At 40.7% G+C, this 21,617-nt stretch overlaps 1 protein-coding gene across 1 annotated transcript in view; it reads left to right on the top strand.

Annotated features, from left to right (window-relative positions):
- Positions 1 to 4,090: 4,090 nt before the first annotated feature.
- The window catches only part of CHRNA7 (cholinergic receptor nicotinic alpha 7 subunit), a 179,436-nt gene continuing 161,909 nt past the window's right edge, over positions 4,091 to 21,617 (top strand). Inside the window, exons 1-2 of the mRNA XM_069098173.1 lie at positions 4,091 to 4,366; positions 4,920 to 5,059. Coding sequence (XP_068954274.1) covers positions 4,312 to 4,366; positions 4,920 to 5,059 — 195 coding nt within the window. The 5' untranslated portion in view covers positions 4,091 to 4,311. The remainder of the gene's footprint in view (positions 4,367 to 4,919; positions 5,060 to 21,617) is intronic.

A 21,617-nucleotide genomic window follows, 5' to 3' on the forward strand; every position in this document is an offset into this window, starting at 1 on the left:
GTCTGAGGTCAGATTTGAACTCAGGTCCTCCTGACTCCAGGGCTGGTGCTCTATTGACTGTGCCAACTATTCCCCCCCACCCCCTCTTTATAAGCTCTTTAACAAAGAATTTTTACCCATGGACAGGAAGATATAACCTAAATCTTGAGTTCTATTACCTAGTGCCATGTGACGTGCACAGCAGGTCCTTAACAAATAGTGATTAATTGAAAACATTCTGCTGGGATTTTGAGAGTAGAAAATATTTTAGGAGCAGCAATGCTTTGTGTTTTTAAAACTATACTAAAATGTGAATCTAGAGTGCACTTGGGTAAAGATAAACATTAATGAGCAGACTGATCCTTAAGGTGGGCGTTTTTTTGTCCCTTTTTCATTTTCAGTGATTTAGAATTCCATTACATTTAATTAAGTCATTAATAAAGTGCAGTTACCTAAGGGATCATGATGTAGTCCTGCATCATATATCAATGCAATCAGAACCCACTTAGGGAGCTTTAGTAAAGGAGCTTCCAGAAATTCTTTAAGATAAGAAGAGGAATGCCTAAATCATATCTATATCTATCTTTATATCTATATAAAGAAAATGCTAGGTGGTGCAGTGAATAGAGTGCCAGGCCTGGAGTCAGGAAGACTCTTCTTCCTGAGTTCAAATCCAGCCTCAGACATTTGCTAGCTGTGTGACCCGGGGCATTAATCCTGTTTGCCTTAGTTTCCTCACCTGTAAAAGAAGCTGGAGAAGGAAATGGCAAACCATTACAATATCTTTGATAAGAAAACCCCAATCTGGAGTCATGAAGAATTGGACATGACTGAAATGACTCAACAGTAACAACAATGTAATGAAAGAAGCCCATGTGTTGTAGGGGTCCACATTTTGCAAGTGAGTGCCATTGTATGGCTCCAAGGAAAGTAGAATAGACATCTCTAGCCTCTTCTCCCTCCCTCCCTTCTCTAGGGGAGGCTTTGATTCCTCCCAGGGTAGGGGGAGCAGAAAGTTGAGGTTGGATGTCAGTCTGTTCTCCCCAGAGAGAGCATGTTCTGGAGTAGAATTATTCCTATCTGCTCTATTAAATATCATTTGTCTCGGGATGTGATTTTGTTCAATTTAACTTCTGATGGCTTTATCATTATTATTTGAGAGAAGGAAGATCACAAGGTCTATATCCAAGGCTTGATCCTTTTCTCATCGAATATCATTTCCATGATGAACACACATAGTGAATAGCAAAGAAACCTATTTATCCAAATTGTAGTGAAACAGAAATTGTAGAAAACATGCATAGGAAAATGCACACACACACACACATGAAAATACAGAGTGGAAAATCTCTCTCACTGAGAGCAAGATAACTCACGTCAACCAGGAATGAGAGATGTAGAGCTAACTCAAGAGGAAACTCCTCACAGTCTCTAGTGTAGTAAGCTGGGAACAGAGGCATGATGGAGACTGCCAGCTCCTCTCTAGTCTTCCCAGTCTTTTCCTTCAGCAAACTCAAGTGGGGTCAGCCTCATACATCTTACTTCTTGAAGCTGGGAGTCAGAGGCACCAGAAGCGACTCCAAGTTTAAGACTTGAGGTTTGAAGGCTCCCAAAGAGGCCTGAAGAAGGCTGGAGCTGTCCTACTTTTGCCTATCCTGCCTGGTCCCTCATGCAATGGGGCATTCATTTCCATCAGGAAGCAGAGAGTTCCATACCAATGCACTTTAAAAGAGGGGTTACATCTATATATCTCCATCTAAAATCTATCTATCTATCTAAATCTATATATCTGTATTCCCCTCCCCTCCCCTCCCCTCCCCTCCTCAGTCCTGGGATCTTACACTGCCTCCAAATTTTGTGTTCCCTGACACCAAGGATCTGTGAACTGAAACAATTTTTTTTTTTTTTAAAGCAATCGGGGTTAAGTAACTTGCTCAAGGTTACACAGCCAGATATTTCTGGGTGTGGTGCTGAGTATCTGAGCCCAGGTCATCCCGACACTGGAGCCGGTGCTCTTACTGGCTGAGCCACGTGGCTGCCCCTAAGCAATTGGGGTTAAGTAACTTGCTCAAGGTTACACGGCCAGGTGTTCCTGGGTGGGTGCCCCGAAACAATTTTTTTTGATAGCTATATTTCTATATGATTAGTTTTGGCACAGTAGTTAGAGAGCTGGACCCAGAATCAGGAAGTCCTTAGTTCAAATGTGACCTTACACACTTACTAACTGTGTCACCCTGGGCAAATCTTTTAACCCCTGTTTGCCTCCATTTCCTCATCTGTAAAATAGGGATCATAACAGCACCTACCTCTCAGGTAGGGAGAGGGTCAAATGAGATAATATTTGTAAAGCACCTAGCACAGTGCCTGGCACATAACAAGTACTTCGAAATCTTAGCTATTATTATCAATCTTATTTATTTAATTTAAACAGTTATAAACATCATTCTGAGAAGTCCATGGGCTTCACCAGGTCCATGATACACACATACACACACACACAATCTCTTCTCCAAATTATGTTCCTTTAGGATGGTGTTCTATACTTTTTTTTTAATCCACAGTATGGAACACTATACTAGACATGTAGTATAGCAGCTCACTCAATTTTTTGTTGTTAATGATTAGTGGTTTCTTCTGCAGAATATATGAATCTCCTGCAGAGGGAGGTAGGTAGACATTCAACCTGAGCCATGCTAACCATTTTATATACATATAAAACTTTGGGGTGTCCCAGGTTTGGAATGTATTTCTTTACTTCTGTCTCCCAGAATCTCTAGTTTCCTTCAAAGTACTGTATACAGGTGTGCTTCCTATATTAGGGTTTTTTTTTTTGATGCCATAAGTGGTACTTCTTTTTATTGAAATTTGCATATACCTTGTACCTAATTATCTTTGTTTAGATATTGTATCCCCACCCCAACTGTCAAGAATGTAAGCTCCCTGTAGGCAAGTTCCCTGTTTTCTCCTTGTTTTCTTTTCCCAAGCTCCTAGCACTGTGCTTTGTACCTAGTTTGCACTTAAAACTTTGTTGAATTTATGCCGAACTGAATTCTTGGGTCAAGGGATGGGACAGGCTCAGGAAAAAGCAAAAACAAAAAAACAAAACCCCCAAACCAAAACTACTGGTTTCGGGAATGTAGTTCTCCAGAGGCAAGGCTCAGCAAATTTGGGATCCCAGGGGCCCAGTCAGATTCACTTCCCTAAAGAGAAGATTGGATAGGGTCCCCTTTGCCCCAGACAAAAGTGAATTTGAATTGGTGATATATTAAAAGGGAATACCCTATCAAGAAGCTGGGCTGAGAATTTGGGATGAGAAGGAAAGAAATGTAATAGGAAAAAATACTCTTTATTACCTCCAGAAATGGTTAAATTTCAGTTTAATTTGGTGGGGGGGGGGGAGAGTAGACGTGGGCAGGTTCAGAAAGAACTCAGGGAAATTAGCTCTATTCTTGGGTCTTTGTATCTGTCATAGGATCTTGGAAGTCAGAGAAGGGCTCTGAAAGTGAATTAAAATTTCAAGTCCACCCTGAGGTATGAACTTCTAAATTTAATTTAATTTTTTTTTTTATTTTTAGGACTTCCAGAACCAAGCTGGAATCACTGTAGTAGAGTGACCCATATTCTTGTGATTAGCACGGAACTCATCAAACTTCTCTGAATATGGAAAGGTTGGAGACCGGGAAAATGGTAGGTGATCCAGAGAATAATCATTTATTTGCAACATCTTGGTGGTTGAGGACTGAAGTAAGGGAAGGTGTGAGACTGAGTAGGGGTCAGAGAAAGAAAAAGAAGGGAAGTTGTTGGAACTGAGGGAGTTCTGGGTGGTCTGAGGTTTTGAGCAAGAGCAGGGTGAAATGCGGTTCGTGACCGTGGGTTGGCAGGAGAGCCACTAATCTCTGAGCATGCATGCCTATCAGCTGCAGTACTCTGGCCAACCTCTGCCTCCTTGTAATCCCGGCACTGGTCTCCCTATCTTCTCCCTCTGGCTCCTGGAGTGAGTGAAATCTGGGGGTGGGCAGGAGAGGAGGGGATCTCATCACGTGGAGAGCTTGGGGGGCGGAGCGGGGGGCGTTTCAGAGTTGCCGGGTACTGTTAGGGCTGCCTACTCTTTAAAGGAAGGAGCGAAGCCGGGGTGGCAGCGAGGGAGGGACAGGAGCTCTGGGAGGGAGGGAGCAAGCAAGTGACGGAGAGCCGAGCGGCGGACAAGGGCAGCGCAGCTGCTGCTGCTGGTGACAGGAGCCCGCGGGACTCGGCTGCTTGGCGCCTCGCAGGGGGGCCGTCCCCAACTTTGTGGCTGGACTTGGAGCGGGGGAGGTTGCGGGGCACCTCAGAATGAGCCGCCAGCAGGGGAGTGTGTGGTTGGTGGTGGCGGCTTCACTCCTTCACGGTAAAGCTGCGCTCGTAGTCTCCCCGCCCTCCACTCCTCCTTTCCTTCCCAAACGCTAACGGGGCTTTGAGATCCCGTAGCGTTAGGAGAAGGGTGAGGGCAGTGGTGGGGGGCGTTGCCCCTTGCGCTACCCAGCTTTTTGCTTGGTACCCGGCAAGGACCCCTCTCCCTTCAGTTCTTGGGGTTGCGGAGTTAGGGTGTGCAGTGGAGGGCAGAGTGGCGGGACCCTCTATTTCCCCAGTCTCCTGCCTTCTACCTTCCTGGGGTCGGGGTCTAGCCCGAGGGTTGGAGGATGGGCAGAAGGACGGGATGCCCCACAGACTCGCACGCTGAGAGGCAGACCTGGAAGCGGAAAGGGAACGGGTTCTTAGGCTCCACCACTCCAGGTTTCTCTTTTTCTGGAGGCATGTGTGTGCTGGGCGGCGGGGGCAGCTGGAGCGGGAGGGGAGGCGACGCGGGAGTAGTTGGGGATCCTGGGGAGCGGAGAAGTTGGGGTACAGTGTCCCTGCCTGGCCGACTCTGAGCGGCCTAACTAGTTCCTCGTCTATTGAAGCATCCCTGCAAGGCGAGTTCCAGAGGAAGCTCTATAAGGAACTGCTCAAAAATTACAACCCTTTGGAAAGACCCGTCGCCAACGACTCCCAGCCGCTAACAGTCTACTTCTCCCTGAGCCTCCTGCAAATCATGGACGTGGTGAGTCTGAGGGTTGCTCTCTGTCTTTGTTGCTTTTGTTGCAGTACGTAGGCACGGACTCCCTTCTCCTCTGCTACCCCAAGCGTAGCCTTTCGTAGAGCCTCTTGGCCATTTGCTAAGGGCAAGTCATTAGCGTCTCATTTATTGGGCTACTTTCGTACCTGGAATAGAGTGGAGAGAGCGAGTGAAATACAGATTAATTTCTTTCCCCCTTTTTGTATTTATGTAAGACGGGGAGGCAGAACGGGTCGCACGAACGGCAAAATTGTGAAGTCTAAAAATAATTGTCTTGAGTGCTCCCCTATGACGAATTTCTAAGGCTGACTCCTCTACCACATTGTAGCACAAACATCGCCCCCCCAGACTCTTATTTACTTTCCCTCCATTCCCAGTGAGTTCTCTTCCCAGTTCCCCGAGGGCCTGTTTTCGCCTAGGTAACAATATAAATAAAATAGTCCTTGTTAGATGTCCTTCCTTACTGGATCCCGTACCTTTTTCTTAGCTGGTAACTGTAGTAAGAAGTTTCCCCAAATGGTCATATCTTGAATGAGTGAGACCAGCTGTGATGCAGATTTCACTTTTTCTCCTTATTATAACCATATCAGTTAATGCAGCATACAGCAGTTCCATGAATAATCTATTCACTGCATTCATTCACTTATTCATACCCATTGAGATGGGTTTTCCCACACACACATATTCAGAGAACTTATTTCAGATCCTCTTTCTTGGGAAAAAAAAAGGTACTCTAATGGCCAGTTGGATAGACTTTGCATTTACAGTCATTTTACCTGGGCTCTCTTCTGTTCATGTATATGGTTAAGCTGTGGAAGTTTCAGTAATGTCACTGGTAATTTAAACAATGGAACTCCTGTACACTTCTTGCCTTTCTGGTGTGGATTAGACTAATAATACTGAACTCTCAGATTCTACCCAATCTATTATTTACTTGCACGATGTTTTGCAACATCTCCATTAAGAATCACTTTCTCCAGGTGTATCAAGGGGAACAACTCTTTCTCTTAGGCTTGCCTAACACCCAGGCAAATCAATGATTGCTATGTAAATTCCTTTCCCATTCTCTGACGTCTCTGGAACTCTGTGCTGAGTGCATGCATTCCTTCCCATACACGCTTCTATTATTTCTTTAACCCTGACATTCTGGCTAACTCATTTGATTAATAACATTGCCCATCCAATGTCCTACCCATCCCAGATAACTTAATGCTTTAACCTATTTAAAATGTAATGTAATGAATAGCTCCCCTCCTCAACTGCATAAATTATAGATGTATGCTGGTTTGCTGTAGGTGAAAGCTAGCTTGAGTCTTAAATGTAAAAAGTGTGGGCACTGCTCCTTTGTGATAGGATGAAAATGAATTGAGGGGAAACAGAAAAATAGGAGTGTGGAAGGGTCAGAAGCAAAAAAAAAAGAATAGATAAATAGCTAATAAAGAAAAAGAACCTGGAGAAACTAGATTATTGTCTTTTTATTAATCAGAGCATTAGCTGGAAAAGAAAAGATTGAGAAATTGACCTCAGATGAATTTTTGAGTGTGGGGACCCAGGGAGAAGAGGAAAAACTCACTTGGGATGCCAGAAAGTTGCCTGAAGAGCAATTTTGGCCTGAACCCAGGGATTATGCCTGGAGAGTTTCCTCAAGAATCAGGGGGCTGAAAGAGAGCGCTTAACTGGCTAGGGATAGAGGAGAAAGGAATGAAGAAGACAAGCTGGAAACTGGATCTGACCATGCTGTGTACCTGTGTGGTTGATATACACTAGCTTCTCCTTTTAACGGAGCACTGTTGTTGTTTTCAGTTGAATTGAATCAGTGGCTGAATGTGATAATGGGGATATTTTTGACTGTATCGAGGTCTGGGGGCTATACATGTATATATGTATATTCTGAGTTCTGAATAAACTAGTGATGTTGATTATTGAAGGAATTAAGGCCGGTGACTGCAATCCATAAGACTGTAGTCAAAAGATGATACGTGCCTCTGAGGATCCTAGAAGTTAGAGCTGATAGGGACCTCAGAGGGAAGGCATGTCCTCTGACTCTAGTTCAGTGCTCTTTTAACTACACCACGCTTCCTCTTTAATGTTTGTTTAATCAATAGCCATTTCCCCCATCCTCTTTCTTTCATGTTCCATCCTCTTTCCACACTCTTGGGTGAGTCTGCACAGCTCATTCCTTTAAGGATCATAATACTACTTAGGAAGGTGGCTTCAGACAACACTTGTGTCAGAAAGTTGTGTGTGTGTGTATCCCTATCCTGAATATCTCCTTAAGAAATGATCACAAAAGTATAACTAGAAGGGACCTTGGGGGTCATCTAGTACAACTCTTTCATTTTATAGATAAAAAAACTGAGGCCTGTGGTTACACATGTTGGGAGGGATTTGAACCCAGGGCTCTTTCTGATGTAACACAGAGGTAAGGAGGCAATGGTAAAGAAGACCAGCAGACAGGGCTGGGGCATTGTGATGCTTCTTAGATTGCATCAGGTAGGCAGCTGTTAACTTCATTTTCTTGTAATATCAGTCCTGCTCACAAAAATAGTCTTAAAGCAAGTCAACAAACATTTATCAAGCACCTACTATAGGATATACCACTAAGCGTTAGGGATACAAAAAAAAAAAGGCAAAAAACAGTCTGTTCTGAGGGATCTCACAGTCTGATGTTGGGAGACAGCATGTAAACAACTATGTGCAAGCAAGATATATCCAGGATAAATTGGAGATAATCTTAGAGGGAACAGCCAGCGTTAAGCAGCATTGGGAAAGACTTTTTCCAGAAGGTGGAATTTTATCTGGGACTTGAAGGAAGTCAGGGAGGAAAGGAGATGGAGAGAATTCCAAGTATGAGGGATAGCCAGTGAAAATGCACAGATCTGGGAGATGGAGGAGAAATAGCAAGGAAGAATACATGGTGGGTAGTAAGGTGTTAGAAAACTACAGAAGCAGGGTGGAGCAAAATAGGGGGGGGCTTGAAAACCCCGAAAAGCTTTTTATATTTGATTCTGGAGGTAATGGGAAGCCACCAGAATTTACTGAATGAGATAAGGGATGGCCAAGTCAGGTCTACACTTAGAAGCAATTTGACTCTCTGAATGGAGGATGGGCTGGAGAGGGGAGAGACTTGAGGGCAGGAGACCAACCATCAGGTTATTGCAATAGTCCTAGCATGAGGTGATAAGGTCCTACGCCAGGGCCCTGACTGCCACTAGGTAGTGTCAGAGGGAAGAACAGTGTATTTACAAGAGGTGTGACAAAAGTGGAATCACTAGGACTTGGCAACTGACTGGAAATGGAGGTGAAATGAGGAGTTGAAGATGACAAGCTACATTGTCATCCTGGGTGACTGGGATGGAGGAATAATGTAGCTTGCTTCCAAAGACAAAAAAAAAGGTTTTTTGTTTTGATTTTTGTTTGTTTGGCTGTATGTTTGATTCCCCCCCTTGCCTAGAGACTGCAGTCTTAGAGTCAAAATAGTTTTAGTATGTTAAAGCCTGGATGGGAAAATGTAGCTGTGCCTCTGAATGAGGGTTGTGTTTGAGTGGATTTCAAAGCAAACCCTGAGAGGTAGAAATGCCAGTTCTTTTTTTTTCTTGCTGGCATCTGTGCCTGGAATGCAGGGTGAGGAAACTTCTTTCACTAAGGCAGGTCAGCAATTCATCTGTAATTTAGTGGAGCGGTGTGGCATAATGGATAAAGTACTGGAGATGGAGTCCAGAAGACCTAGACTGGATTTCTGCTTCAGACCCTTAATTGTTGTCTAACCTTGAGAAGGTAACTTCAGCTCTTTGGGTCCTAGCTTCACCATCTGTAAAATGAAAATAATAGTAGTACCCACTTCTTTTTTAAAAATTCCTTTTTTTTTTTTTGCTTTCTTTTTTTTTGGAGGGGGGAAGGCAGGGCAATCAGGGTTAAGTGACTTGCCCAAGGTCACATGGCTAGTAAATGTTAAGAGTCTAAGGCTGAATTTGAACTCAGATCCTCCTGATTCCAGGGCTGGTGCTCTATTCACTTCGCCACCTAGCCACCCCATAGTACCTACTTCTAATGGTTGTTCTGTGACTGAAATAAATAATGTGTGTAAAACACCTTGCAAAATTTAAAGTGCTATATCGGTTTTGCGTTATTACAACCTTAGGGAGAAGTGGAATAGCATCATGGTCCTAGGGCTGGCTCTAGAACCAGACAAACTGGGATTCAAGTCCCATCTCTGATGCATATCAGCCATGCAATCCTGAAAAAGTAATTTTTCTTAATGCTACTTCCTAAGGATAGGGATAGGGGCTTGGGCCTGTGATGTCATTGGTATGGAGAATAGCAATGGATCCAATGCAGGTCAGCACCTTCTTTGTAACCTAATTCTTTTTTTTTTTTTGCTATTTGGAGGGTGGAAGACAGGGTAATTGGGGTTAAATGACTTGCCCAAGGTCACACAGCTAGTAAGTGTTAAGAGTCTGAGGCTAGAATTGAACTCAGGTCCTCCTGACTCCAGGGTCAGTGCTCTATTCATGGAATACCTAGCCCACCTATGGAGTCTGAATGCAGAGCAAAGCATAGTAGTCTCACTTAGCCACCCCTGCAACTGAAGTCTTAAAGAATTGCCTAGAGCATTGAGAAGCTGGCACTAGCTAGCTTATGCTCGCACCATGTGTATCTGCCATAGGGTCATACGATGTTTCTGACTCCAAATTCAGTATTCTTATCTACTATACCATGCTGTCTCATTAAGTTACATATGAATGACTCACCTTGAATGGTAGAGGGTGTTTCTAACAATCAGTATTCCCTAAATAAATGAAATCACAGGTAGGCCCTCCCTCCCCCAAATAGTAATGGTTGGGGGAAACTTTAGTGGTATTTCCTGTTAGGGTTTGACTTGACACTAATATAAATCTTCATTCAGAAGCAGAACACATTTCTCAGGCTAGATCTTAACATACTGAAAGGTTCAGCTGTGGAACTTATGGGAGTTTCACGTGGGAAAGGGGTAAGTGGTCCAAGATTCTCTATAAATCTATTAGCATATGAAAAGCTGATTTGGGGGAACCTTTGCCAACTCTGTTTAGACTTATCTGGAAACCTGAATATTGTGACTTGTATCTTGGCATTACCCGCTATGTGTTGAGAGAGATTTGCTGACCAAAGTTATAGGGAGACAAGGTATCTGGATTCTATTCATTTTTATTCATAAATGGAGTCATTTATCATATATAACTCTGTGTGCTAGTGCACACACACACACTCACCTCATTGGAAAGTTCTTGATGAAATATTCTTAAGTATGCCTTATTCTAGTTGGCACACCCTATACTATCTGGTGATTATTAGGTTTGTTGGATTGCATCCCCCGGAATCAAGAATTAGAAGGTACCTACTTAGAAGTGCTTTGAAAAATGAGTGCTGTACAAATGTCAGGTTCTCTGACTAATCCTGCAACTTTCCCTGTTGTTAATGCATTTTAGTAAATTGTCTCTACAGCTGCCACATTGTGCTGTTAAGACACATATGCCTATCCCGCTATTAATGTATAAATGGGTAGGGAATGAATGTGCCGTTTTATGGAGCTATATCCAGAGGCTGACATGTGAGATATTAGAGAAAATGAATAATACAAGCACAAATGGTGGTGTAACAGAACACTTTACCTATAATATTGTGATATTCGCCATCACTTATTGCTTTTGGTTTGCAATTTCAACTCTCAAGAGGTTTATTTGGCTCAGAAGAACAGAGCCTGAAATCTGAATACCTTGCCAGGGGTAAGAGGTCCTCATTCTGACCTGCAAGGCACATACTCTCTCTGAGATTCTTTTAGTGTCTCTCTGTCAAAGCCCATTGGGTTTATGACCTTAAGTTTTTGAGATCTTATTTATAGAAGCATATGTTGTATAATGAGAAAGAATGTGGCTGAGTTTGAGTCCTGGATCTAACATTGACTACAGAAAGTCTACTAATCTCTCTGTTTCTCAATTTCTACATCTATAACATGGAGATAATGCTTACATTACTTACCTCATAAGGCTTTGTATCAGCAATGCCATATTCACAATGCCTATCGAGATTACAAATATGCTGATATAATTATCCATTAGAAAATACGTCATGTTTGCCATATGAGGAAATAAACTAGAAAATTTATTAAGATACCAAAAGACTGAGTCCCAAAACCAGAAAGTGAAAGCCATCAGAGTAGTTATGACATTGGCACAGGTAGATAAAGTAGAAAGCACCCACATTTTCAAGCCTTTAAAACAGAACAGGCTACCTCAGGCAAAGGTCCTCCTCTCCCCACGCACAGCAACCACCCAGCGTCCTGGAAGCGCACTCCCAGCAGCTCCGGCCCCTGGCAGTCCTCAGCAGGAGTCCTTAGCAGAAAGTCCTTAGCAGTTCTAACTCAAAAAGGGCTTCGCGCTGCCACTGCCTCTGCTGCTGCCGCCATCACCACCACCGCCAGCCACCGAAAGAACGCTAGCTTGGCTTCCGCTTCCTCTTGCTCCGCCCCTTCCTGCTACGTCAGCAAGTCCAACGGGGCATGGAAGATCTTTAAATCCCATAACCCTTACAGGCTTTTATGAGAAAAATGCTTTGTAAACCTCAAAGCAGCCTAAAGGTGTGACTTGTCATAGTTTTTACAGCTGAACTTAAAGCAATATCTCCCAATTCTGAATTTAAAACAGATAAAGGTAAAATGTTGGAAGTGAGAATTAAACCCAGTCCTTTTTTGCACTTAACATTTTATTTTTTCCAATTACATGTAAAGATAATTTTCAACATTATTTTTGTAAAGCTTTGAGCTCCAATTTTTTCTCCATTTCTCCCTTCCCTCCCCACAACATATCCATGTTGTGAAAGAAGAATCAGGACAAGAAAAACCACGAGAAAGAGAAAACAAAAAAGAACAAAAAAAGTGAAACTAGTATGCTTTGTTCTGCATTCAGACTCCATAGTTCTTTTTCTGGAAGTGGACAGCATTTTCCATCATGAGTCTTTTGGAATTGTCTTGGATCATTGTATTGCTGGGAAGAGCTAAGTCTATCATTGCTGATCATTGCACAATATTGCTGTTATTGTGTACAAAGTTCTCCTGGTTCTGCTCACTTCACTTAGCATCAGTTCATGTAAGTCTTTCCAGATTTTTCTGAAATCTGACTGCTCATCATTTCTTATAGAATAATAGTATTCCATTGCATTCACATACCACAAGTTGTTCAGCCATTCCCCAATTGATGGGCATCCCAACAATTTCCAGTTCTTTGCCACCACAAAAAGAGCTGCTATAAATATTTTTGTACATATGGGTCCTTTTCCCTTTTTTATGATCTCTTTGGGATACAGACCTTGAAGCGGTATTGCTGGATCAAAGGGTATGCACAGTTTTATAGGCCTTTGGGCATAATTCTAAATTGCTTTGTAGAATGTAAAACCAGTCTTCTTGTCTTGGCTCTCTATTCATCACACCAGTTGCCTGTGACACATACTGGCTATGTGACTTTGGGCAAGATGGTGTCCTAGGCAGCTTTCTTAGATTATATGTTATGGTAAAGTTGCTGATCAGCATCAGTGAAGGGAATTTCTTCCCCTGGGAGATCATTATACTGATAAAACCACAGGTTTAGCCCCTGTCCCTTAGATATACAGTACATTTAAAATGCTAACATAGTTTAAAGTATAATCAAAGACCTTTCTCCCTGATAATTAACTTAGCAAACATTGCTTAACCAAATTTCAGGCTTTGAAGTGCTTCTTTCTAGAAGTCATTCTTGGCACACTTTTCCATAAAACAGCCCAGGAAGAGCTCAGAAAGTGTTGCACTGAGATATACTGCATAAGATCACATTTGAAGACTAGCTTCCGATCACGGCTCCTCTGTATTGATGTTTAAGCTGTGCAGGGGATGATTAGGACACTTGTCACTGCATTACCCCCATACATAGATCCTTTTAGACCAGAACTCACTGCAGTTGGTGCTGGTCAGCTCCTCCCTGGCTCCAGCATTTCTTCTCCCTCCCATACAATTAATTTATTCTTCTCCTGTCAAATTAACTGTCACTTATGGTTTTATTCTTTCTCCAAACATGATTATTGATTTATTCACTGACCACAAATACAAGGTCACAGTCCATGCTCCTTCCTTTACCAGACATTTTCCAAACATTCTATGACTGATACCAGCTGTGAAGCTCCTGTTGCCTTTTAAATAAAAATGGGGAGCTGGACCTAAGATTTCATTGATATAGAAAATTCCCTGGTAAGGAAACCCCCTTTGTCAATGCAGGTATCAATGCCTTCTCTCCAACTTGTAATTGTAAGCAGGGGTTCTTGATCTGGGCTTTGTGAATGTGTATGTTTTTATTTCTTAAAAGATTTTGATAATTATTTCTACATAATTGGTTTCCTTTGCAATCCTTTGTATTTTATTTTATTCATTGCAAAAACATTATTCTGAGAATAGATTTTACTGGATGGCCAAAGAGTCACATGATACAAGAAATGGTAAAAACTCCTGTTTTAGAGAATTACTTAGAGCATAGGGATTAAACATGAGAATGAGATTAAAATGTAATTGGGAAATATTTAGCAAAATAAATTGACATACAATAAAACATAGATAACAAAACATTTTAAAACTAAGTCAATATGTGGGCTTTCGGGATCCATATGCATGGAGCAGTGGCCCTGATTCTATTTGAGTCTGACCCCACTGCTTAGGGCACTGAGAATTTAAGTGACTTTCTCAGGGTTACCTAAGTTATAGGTGTCAGAGGAGACACTTGAACTCAGGCCTTCCAGGTTCCAAGGCTAGCTCTCAAGCTTCTTTGCAAATAGGCCCTGGGAACAATCACCAACCGTGAAGATGTACCCTTTCCCATCCCCCTTCCTACCACTTTGCTGTTGAGGCACATTGCTTCTCTCTTCTCTGACATATTCTAACTCCCCAAGAATGCCTATTTTGGAGTCAGTCCCCACTTGGGTTTCTTTGCCATTCTGACACTTCAAGCAAACTTATTTTCAAAGTCCATCTAATTTCTCCCAGCTGTCACCTGCAGGCAATCCTTCTTAGGGAATCATTCCTGTGACTTCTGTCTTTCACAGCTGGCAGCTGAAAACATTTCCCATGTGTTTTAGCTTCTTCAGAGGCCTCTTTCTTCCCTTCTGTACGGTTGAAGTGAAAGAAATAGAGAAAATCATTTAATTTGATGATGTCATTGAAAAAAAACACAGTAATTAATTTTTTTCCCAATCAGTAATATATTACTTTTCACCCTCCCTTGTAAAGAATATGAATGAATATATTCATTTCAGGGAGGGCTTTATTTTTCAGGTATTGGGTTCAGAGTCAAACTATCCTGCAAAGATCAAAGAAACATTTGAACAGAAACAGGCCATGTGGGCATTGAATTTGGGTCAAGAAAGGATGAATTTTTCCTCTTTAATAAGATGCATGAGGAGACAATCCTGAAGTGAGCCCTGATGCTCTGGTTTAATGACTATGAAACCCTGGGTCTGTTGAGTGTTGGGATATCATTTGCAATAGGATTGCCTGGCTTTTATAGAGATATAGTGGTCAATGAGGGGAGGTTGTATTTAAAAGTCTTTTTTTTTTCCTGACAGTTGGGTTCAGAATCCTCTTAGCAGGTGCTTAATAAATATTTTTTGAATGAATGAATACCACCACAAGAAGTTAGTTAAAAGTCATTGATATCACTGACAAGAATAAGGCACAAACAGAATGAGAAGAAAAACTGGTATAGATGTGTGTGTGTGTGTGTGCGTGCGCAAACATATCACTGAATTGCTTTAATTTTGTCTTCACACATCTTTAACTATTTAAGTTTGCTATTGAGGCAAGCCCAGAGTGTCATCTATTATAGAGAACCCAGTCATAAAGTGGGAAGGAAGAGCTTATATGCCTAAGTCATAGAATTTTAGTTTCATAGATTTGGTTTCATAGGTTTATAGATTTAAAGCCAGAAGAGACCCTAGAAGTCATCAAGTTCAACCCTCTCATTTTACAGATGAATAAATTAAGCCCTAGAGAGGTTAAGTGACTTGCCCAGGCTCACATAGCCAATAGGTCTTAGGAGGGTTTCAAAACCACATCTTCTTGATTCAGAGTCTAGAGAATTTTCCATTCCAATGAGAGGACTAATCCAGTCTAGATCATCTTTGTGACCCTCTTCAGCACTAATGTCCTACTAGTCAGTGCAAAACAAAATGAAAACAAACCTCTTCTCAAGGATTTCCAGAGATATCGGCTAGATAGGTGTTACATGAAATCTGAGTGTAATGACTTTCTTCTAAAGTTTATGTTGCCCTGAGTAAAAACTTTACTTCATATACACCTGCAGATATAAAATGCTTTATCAAAAGAACTCAAGATTGGCTTCTAAAAATCGACAAAACTCTAACCATAGCAGACAAATATTTTTTCTAACTTTCTTGCCCTACCCTCCTATTCCTTTATAATTGGGGGGTAGATAGGGAGGTGGAAGAGCAGACCAACAGGCATGGACATGTAGAAAAATAATGTGTTCAAAATACATGTCAAAAAGTAAAAGAATTCTATTATAATAGATATATGCATTTCTAAGGATCACCAAGCTGAAAAATCACACAATAAAAACTACAGGACTTATGGAAAATACAGTGTTAGGGGGCCCAACACTAAAAAATTTCATCAGTGACATATTAAGAAAAAAAGGAATCTACTAGCTGTGTGACCTTGAGCAAGTCACTAAACTCCAATTTCCCTCCAAAAAGCAAAAAAAAAAAAAGAATCTAATAAAAAAACAGTAGCAGAATTTTATACATATTAAATGGTTAAGAAATACATAAATACCATAGTAAAATAGTGGCAACCCACATGGCCTCAGGCTGCTGCTCAGCTTATACCCTAGACTGGCAAAATCCACATGTACTGGTAAGAGGGCATCCCTTGGAAGCCTGCAACCCTGGATTCAGGGCAGGTCTTGGCCATGGTGGAAGGTTGGGGAAGAGGATGGAGTTCATATGTGGTACCAGTTCTTCTCTGTCCACAGCTCCTACTGCACCAGAAGATATATAATAAATATCACTTTCCCTTGGAAAAAGATCTAAAGTTTGCTTATAGAAGCAGGCATTGGAAGGGTTATAGCTTGTGAGTTATTGTGAAGTGGTGCATTTTTCTGTATTTTTTGCTGTTTCTCTGGGATGAAATTGTGAATACGCAAACCAGAATTTGAGTTATATTCAAACTCCCCAATATATCAATTATGTTGGAACAAATTCAAAGGTTTCAAAGTAGATGTTATAGCAGATCTGACTGCACTGACCAGGGCTGACTGAGAGAAAGAGACATTAGGGAGAAGAAAGTAGAAGAGATGCAGGGGCAGGAGCGAGAAGAAATTCTGTTATGCGTGCAGGCTGGGAGGTGAAGGACGGCTTGCTAAGGGTGGGGCTTCACATCTGTAGGACTGTAGCTCACTATGGTTTTAGCATCAGCAGACAGCTATGAAGGCAACAATGTGCAGGGGCAGGTGACAAAGATAGAGAGCTGAAGAAATGTGGCTATAGGTGGAGCAGGTAGGAGAATGGAACGTGAGCCTGAATTTGCCACATACACAGGACCAGTCATTGTAATGCACTCACATTTCTGGGGCTTCTCTAAGACATATCCTCTAGGAGGGGCACGAGTTTTCGGTGACTAAGGCAGAAACCTTTGGGGAGGATAAGGTGAATAAACATTCAGAGGGAACCAAGGGTATATTACTAATCACTATTGCATTCATTAGGGAAGCCCTGGGCTGTTTGCAGGGATTGATCTCATACCCTTAAGTGCAAATCAGACTGAGTCAGATTGTGATATTTTTCCCAGAGAGAGATTCTAGGTAGGGTATAAGCCAGTATTGAGAATACCCAATTTAGAACCCAGTTCAACTGCCAAGAGTAGGGGAATTTAACGACCTCGCTTGCCTCGGGTTATATAACCATGATTATGGCTCAGTTTGGGTTAACATTTTTGTTAATGGCAGCTGAAGACACAGATATCATGATTATTAAATTTGAAAATGACTAAATTGAGCTGGGAGTGGGGGGAAGGATAGCAAAAATACGAGAATCTGAGTTTTAAGACTTTTGTCAAATGGACTAAAATCTAAAAGAAGAAACTTACTATACTAAAATTACTATATATAATTTTTAAAAATAATGTATGAAAATGAGATTTGCAAGATCTAATGTGAGATCCATTCACAAGAAAAGGACCAGAGGTCTTCAGTTGACCACAAGCTCAGTCAAAACTATTAACAGCTAGTTTGGTCTTAGATCACATTAGTACAAGCCAAAAGTCTAAATAAAAGGAGGTAATAGTTGTACTATATGTTGGTCAGAGAATAGCTGAAATACTTTACTCTTTTTAACATACTTTGAGGGACATTGAAAAATCTACATGTATTTAAGGGGCAGGTAGGTGGTGCTGTGGATGGAGTGCTGGGCCCAAAGGCAGAAAGACTGATCTTCCTGAGTTCATATCTGACCTCAGGCACTTACTAGCTTTGTGACCCTGGGCAAGTCATTGTTTGCCTCCATTCCTCATCTGTAAAAGGAGCTGGAGAAGGAAATGGCTAAACTATTGTAGTATCTTTGCCAAGAAAACTTCAAATGGGGTCATGAAGAATTGGAAACAACTGAAGTGACTCTATGACAACAGCACATGTATGTAAATTATTTTGTTAAAAAAATTATTTTATTTTTGGGGTGGCTAGATGATGCAGTGAATAGAGCACCGGCTCTGGAGTCAGGAAGACCTGAGTTCAAATCTGACCTCAGACACTTAACACAAAAACTAGCCATGTGACCTTGGGCAAGTCACAACCCCAATTGCCCTCCAAAAAGCAAAAAAAATATTTTAAATTTATGGAATAAAAAAACATTTCTGTAACATCATATAATAAAAAGATGATTATAAATATATGTACATATGTAGGTGGCATGCAGTCATATATATATTTTTATTTATAGGGGTATATGATCAAAAAAGTTTGGAGACCACTGTAAAAAGACATGGGAAGTTTGTAGGATTCATTGATAGAAAGAGTACAGATGCATATGGACAAAGTATTGAAATAATAAACTATATTAAATATTAAGAAAAATTATATGCTTATAGAGCACTTACCATGGAGTCAAGAGATCTGTGTTCTCTTCTTTAGGCTCAACTCTGCCATGAGCTAGATGTGTGGCTTTGGGCAAGATGAATAACTTCTGTAGGTCTTAGTTTTTTAAATATCATCTGTAAAATGAGTCAGTTGGGCTAGATGGTTTCTATTTTGGCCACCAGAACATGGCAACTAATGGGAAGTCCTCCTTTTTGGGGTTACCTGAGATGGTCAACCTTGAAACAAGGTGGTTGTGGTGGCTGACTGACAGTCCCTCTCACAGAAACAGTTGAGAGGTGTAGATAAAAGATCAAGGGTAGAGAGTTATTAAGGGAATGGTCTCCAGGCTGCCACTGTGGAAGTGAAACAGTAGTGAGTGGGAGCCAAATCAACAAACCAGATTATAGGATGAGGCACCAGAGAACTCCAGCCTCTGACCTTGTTTAAAGTATTGTGTTCAGTTCTGGGCAATGTGGTTTAAGAAGGACATTGAAAAACAGGAGAGTGTCCAGGGAATGGTGATCAAGATGGTGAAGGGCCTCGAAGATCAATTGAAAAAACTGGACATGCTTAGCTTGGCAAAAATGAGATTTAGGGAAGGCATGATAGCTGTGTTCAAGTATTTGAAGGGTTGTCATATGAATGAGGGAATCAGATTTTTTCTGTTTGACCCCGGAGGGCAGAAAGAACCAGGAACAATGGGTAGAAGTGTCAAAATGGCAAAGTGACAAATTCAGGTCTGATGTCAGGGCAAATTTTCCTAGTAATGAGAACTATCCAAAAGTGAAAAATTCGTTTCCTTGAGAAGTGATGGGATCCCTGTCCATGGAAATCTTTAAGCAGAGATTGGAGGACTACTTGCCAAATTTGTAATAATGTGATAGGACTAGATGGACCCTCAAGTCCTTTGCAAGCCTCAGATTCTTTGATTCTGGACTTTCCTGATCCAAAATATTCCTCATAAATCTATGACATTATCTGTGTCATAGACAATCAGTAGATATTAGAGTACTGGATCTGGGTTCAGATCTAGATGAAACTGGGTTCAAATCTTAGCTTTGATAAGAGTGTGAGACCAGGTGATTTCTGAGGTCACATAATTTTGAGCTAGAAGACACCTCAGAGGCCATCTTGTCCAGCACTTCTCTCTTATGGATACCTAGGAAACACAGGCAGACAGAGTTTAAATGATTTGCCCAAAGTCAGATAGTAAACATCAGAAGTAGGATCTGGGTGAAAGTCCTTTGATTTCTAAAGTCATCAATTTTTCCACTTTACCCCAATGCTTTTCAATTCCCTGAAACTATAAAAAAGTCATCACCCAACCCACAGTGATGAACATTTACATTTCCTAAAATATTATTAAGCTAAAATAATAAGCACCACGTTCCTTTTTTTAATCACAATCCCTTGAGATTTCTTTTGTGTGAGCATATTGTGAAATAATTTAAATTTTTTCAATGATTGGTTCTTTCCTAACAAAATGAATAGAAGTGGATATTCATGCACATCCATAGTTTGATAACTGACAGTGGGCTTTAAAAAAATTGATCATTGGCTTTCACTAAGTAAAGTTGTTTTCTTTAATTTTCCTTTATCTATAGAGGAACCTCTAGAAGCTGCATAAGTTTGGGCACTTTGTATAATCTTTTTTGACCTATTCTGATGATTTATATCCTAATCCCACCAATGCTGACATTGCTAAGAATACTCTTTGAATTGTTTACTTTTTTCTCTTCATTATTTTTATTGCCTTTCTATTTATTCTAGAGTTTTATTCTCTGATTCATGGACCTTATACTTATTTGTTACTTCTTTATTCTCTGTATTCCTCATGGATTTAAAACTTCTAAGGTGCCTATTTTGAATTCCCTCTTATAAACAGATTCTGCGTTATTGCCTTGTAGATCTTGTTCCCTGGCTCCCTTTTTCTGTTGTGCCTTACTCTTAGAAATATCAATTCATGCATGTGATAGAGAGGCTATTACTCCATGGAAGGAATTTTTTTTATATCCCTGTTTGTGAAGTGCATTACTAACCTTTGCTCTTCTCATGATCGTTTTTCTACCCATTTGCTATTCAATTTCCTCTCTGGGTCCTTGCCCTTCCCCTTTTCTGGGTGTTATTTACCTAGGAGAACTATGATTCCTTTTTCCCTGTGGCAAGATGCTGTCCATGGTAGTGCAGAGGTAGGGGTTTCTCTGAACACCAAATCCCTACAGATTATACTCATTGTAAACTTGTCATTGCCCATTATTATATCTCTCTTTCCCCCATGGGAGCATTCTTCAATGGGACTCGTTCCCACAAATGGAGACAGCTGAAATTAGTTTTTTTTTTGCATGCGATTCCTATTTTGAAAGAGGTTGTTAGGATTAGAAAAAAGTGCCTAGTTCTTCATTTTGTTGGTCATGTGTCCTGGAAGTCTCTAGTCTTTGAATTAGGTTTATTTTATCTTGTGTGTAAGTTGCCTGGGAGATTGGCATTATATTTCGAGTGTTTCAAAGGTTTTTTCCTTTTTCTTTAATGATAGACGTGATTTTTCAGAAATAGACCCAAATCTTTCAGACCTAAGCCTTAGGAATAAGATGGGTGTTCAAGCTGGGAAATACCATTTTGGGTGAACAATGAGGAACAAGGTTCTTTTTCTTGTGTGACTTCTAGGCAGTTTCTGAAGGAATTTCCAAGAAGAATTCTAAAAGATAGTTTGATCAATGGCAGTATTAATGGGAAGACATATATCGATCAGGTGACTGCTCTAAAGAGAAACTATGCCTGGGAACTATCAGTCCCAGTGGGCTTGTATAAAAACAGAAAAATAATAATAATCCATTTCATTGCTTTATAGCCACAATTCACATTGAATTAATCATATTTGTATGTTGGTCTATTTGAAATATGAGAAATCTAATATGTAAGATTTAAAGATTTTCCTTTTTAAAAGAATATTGAATTTTAGATACTCCAAAGTTTGCATACTTATTCAGTAAATTTGGTAGTAGTTGGTTTAGGACAAAGTTCCAATCATTCCCATGTTTTCTGGATTATATATGTTAATAAGATTTAGACTGTGTGTGTGTATACAAAGTCAGACCTCTAGACAAGAACTAAAAGTTCATGCAATAGTTTTCTATTTATCTGGCATATCTTGTTGTTTGTTTGTTGTCTCCTCCATTAGACTATGATCTGCTTGAGAGCAAGGACTATTGTTTGCCTTTTTTTGTAGCCTTAGCACTTAAGACACAGTGGGTACTTTTAGTAAATGCTAATTGACTGACTGAGTAATCTAGATAGTCACAAATAATCATCTTTGGCATGTATGAATATCCATTTTTTTCTGAATTATGTTTCACAATCACTTGAGATCTCTCTCTCTCTCTCTCTCTCTCTCTCTCTCTCTCTCT

Source organism: Petaurus breviceps, unplaced genomic scaffold, assembly GCF_028583685.1.
Source record: "Petaurus breviceps papuanus isolate PSGF00001 unplaced genomic scaffold, PetGlider_PUasm1.0 37, whole genome shotgun sequence".
In the NCBI taxonomy this organism is placed as follows: Eukaryota; Metazoa; Chordata; class Mammalia; order Diprotodontia; family Petauridae; genus Petaurus; species Petaurus breviceps.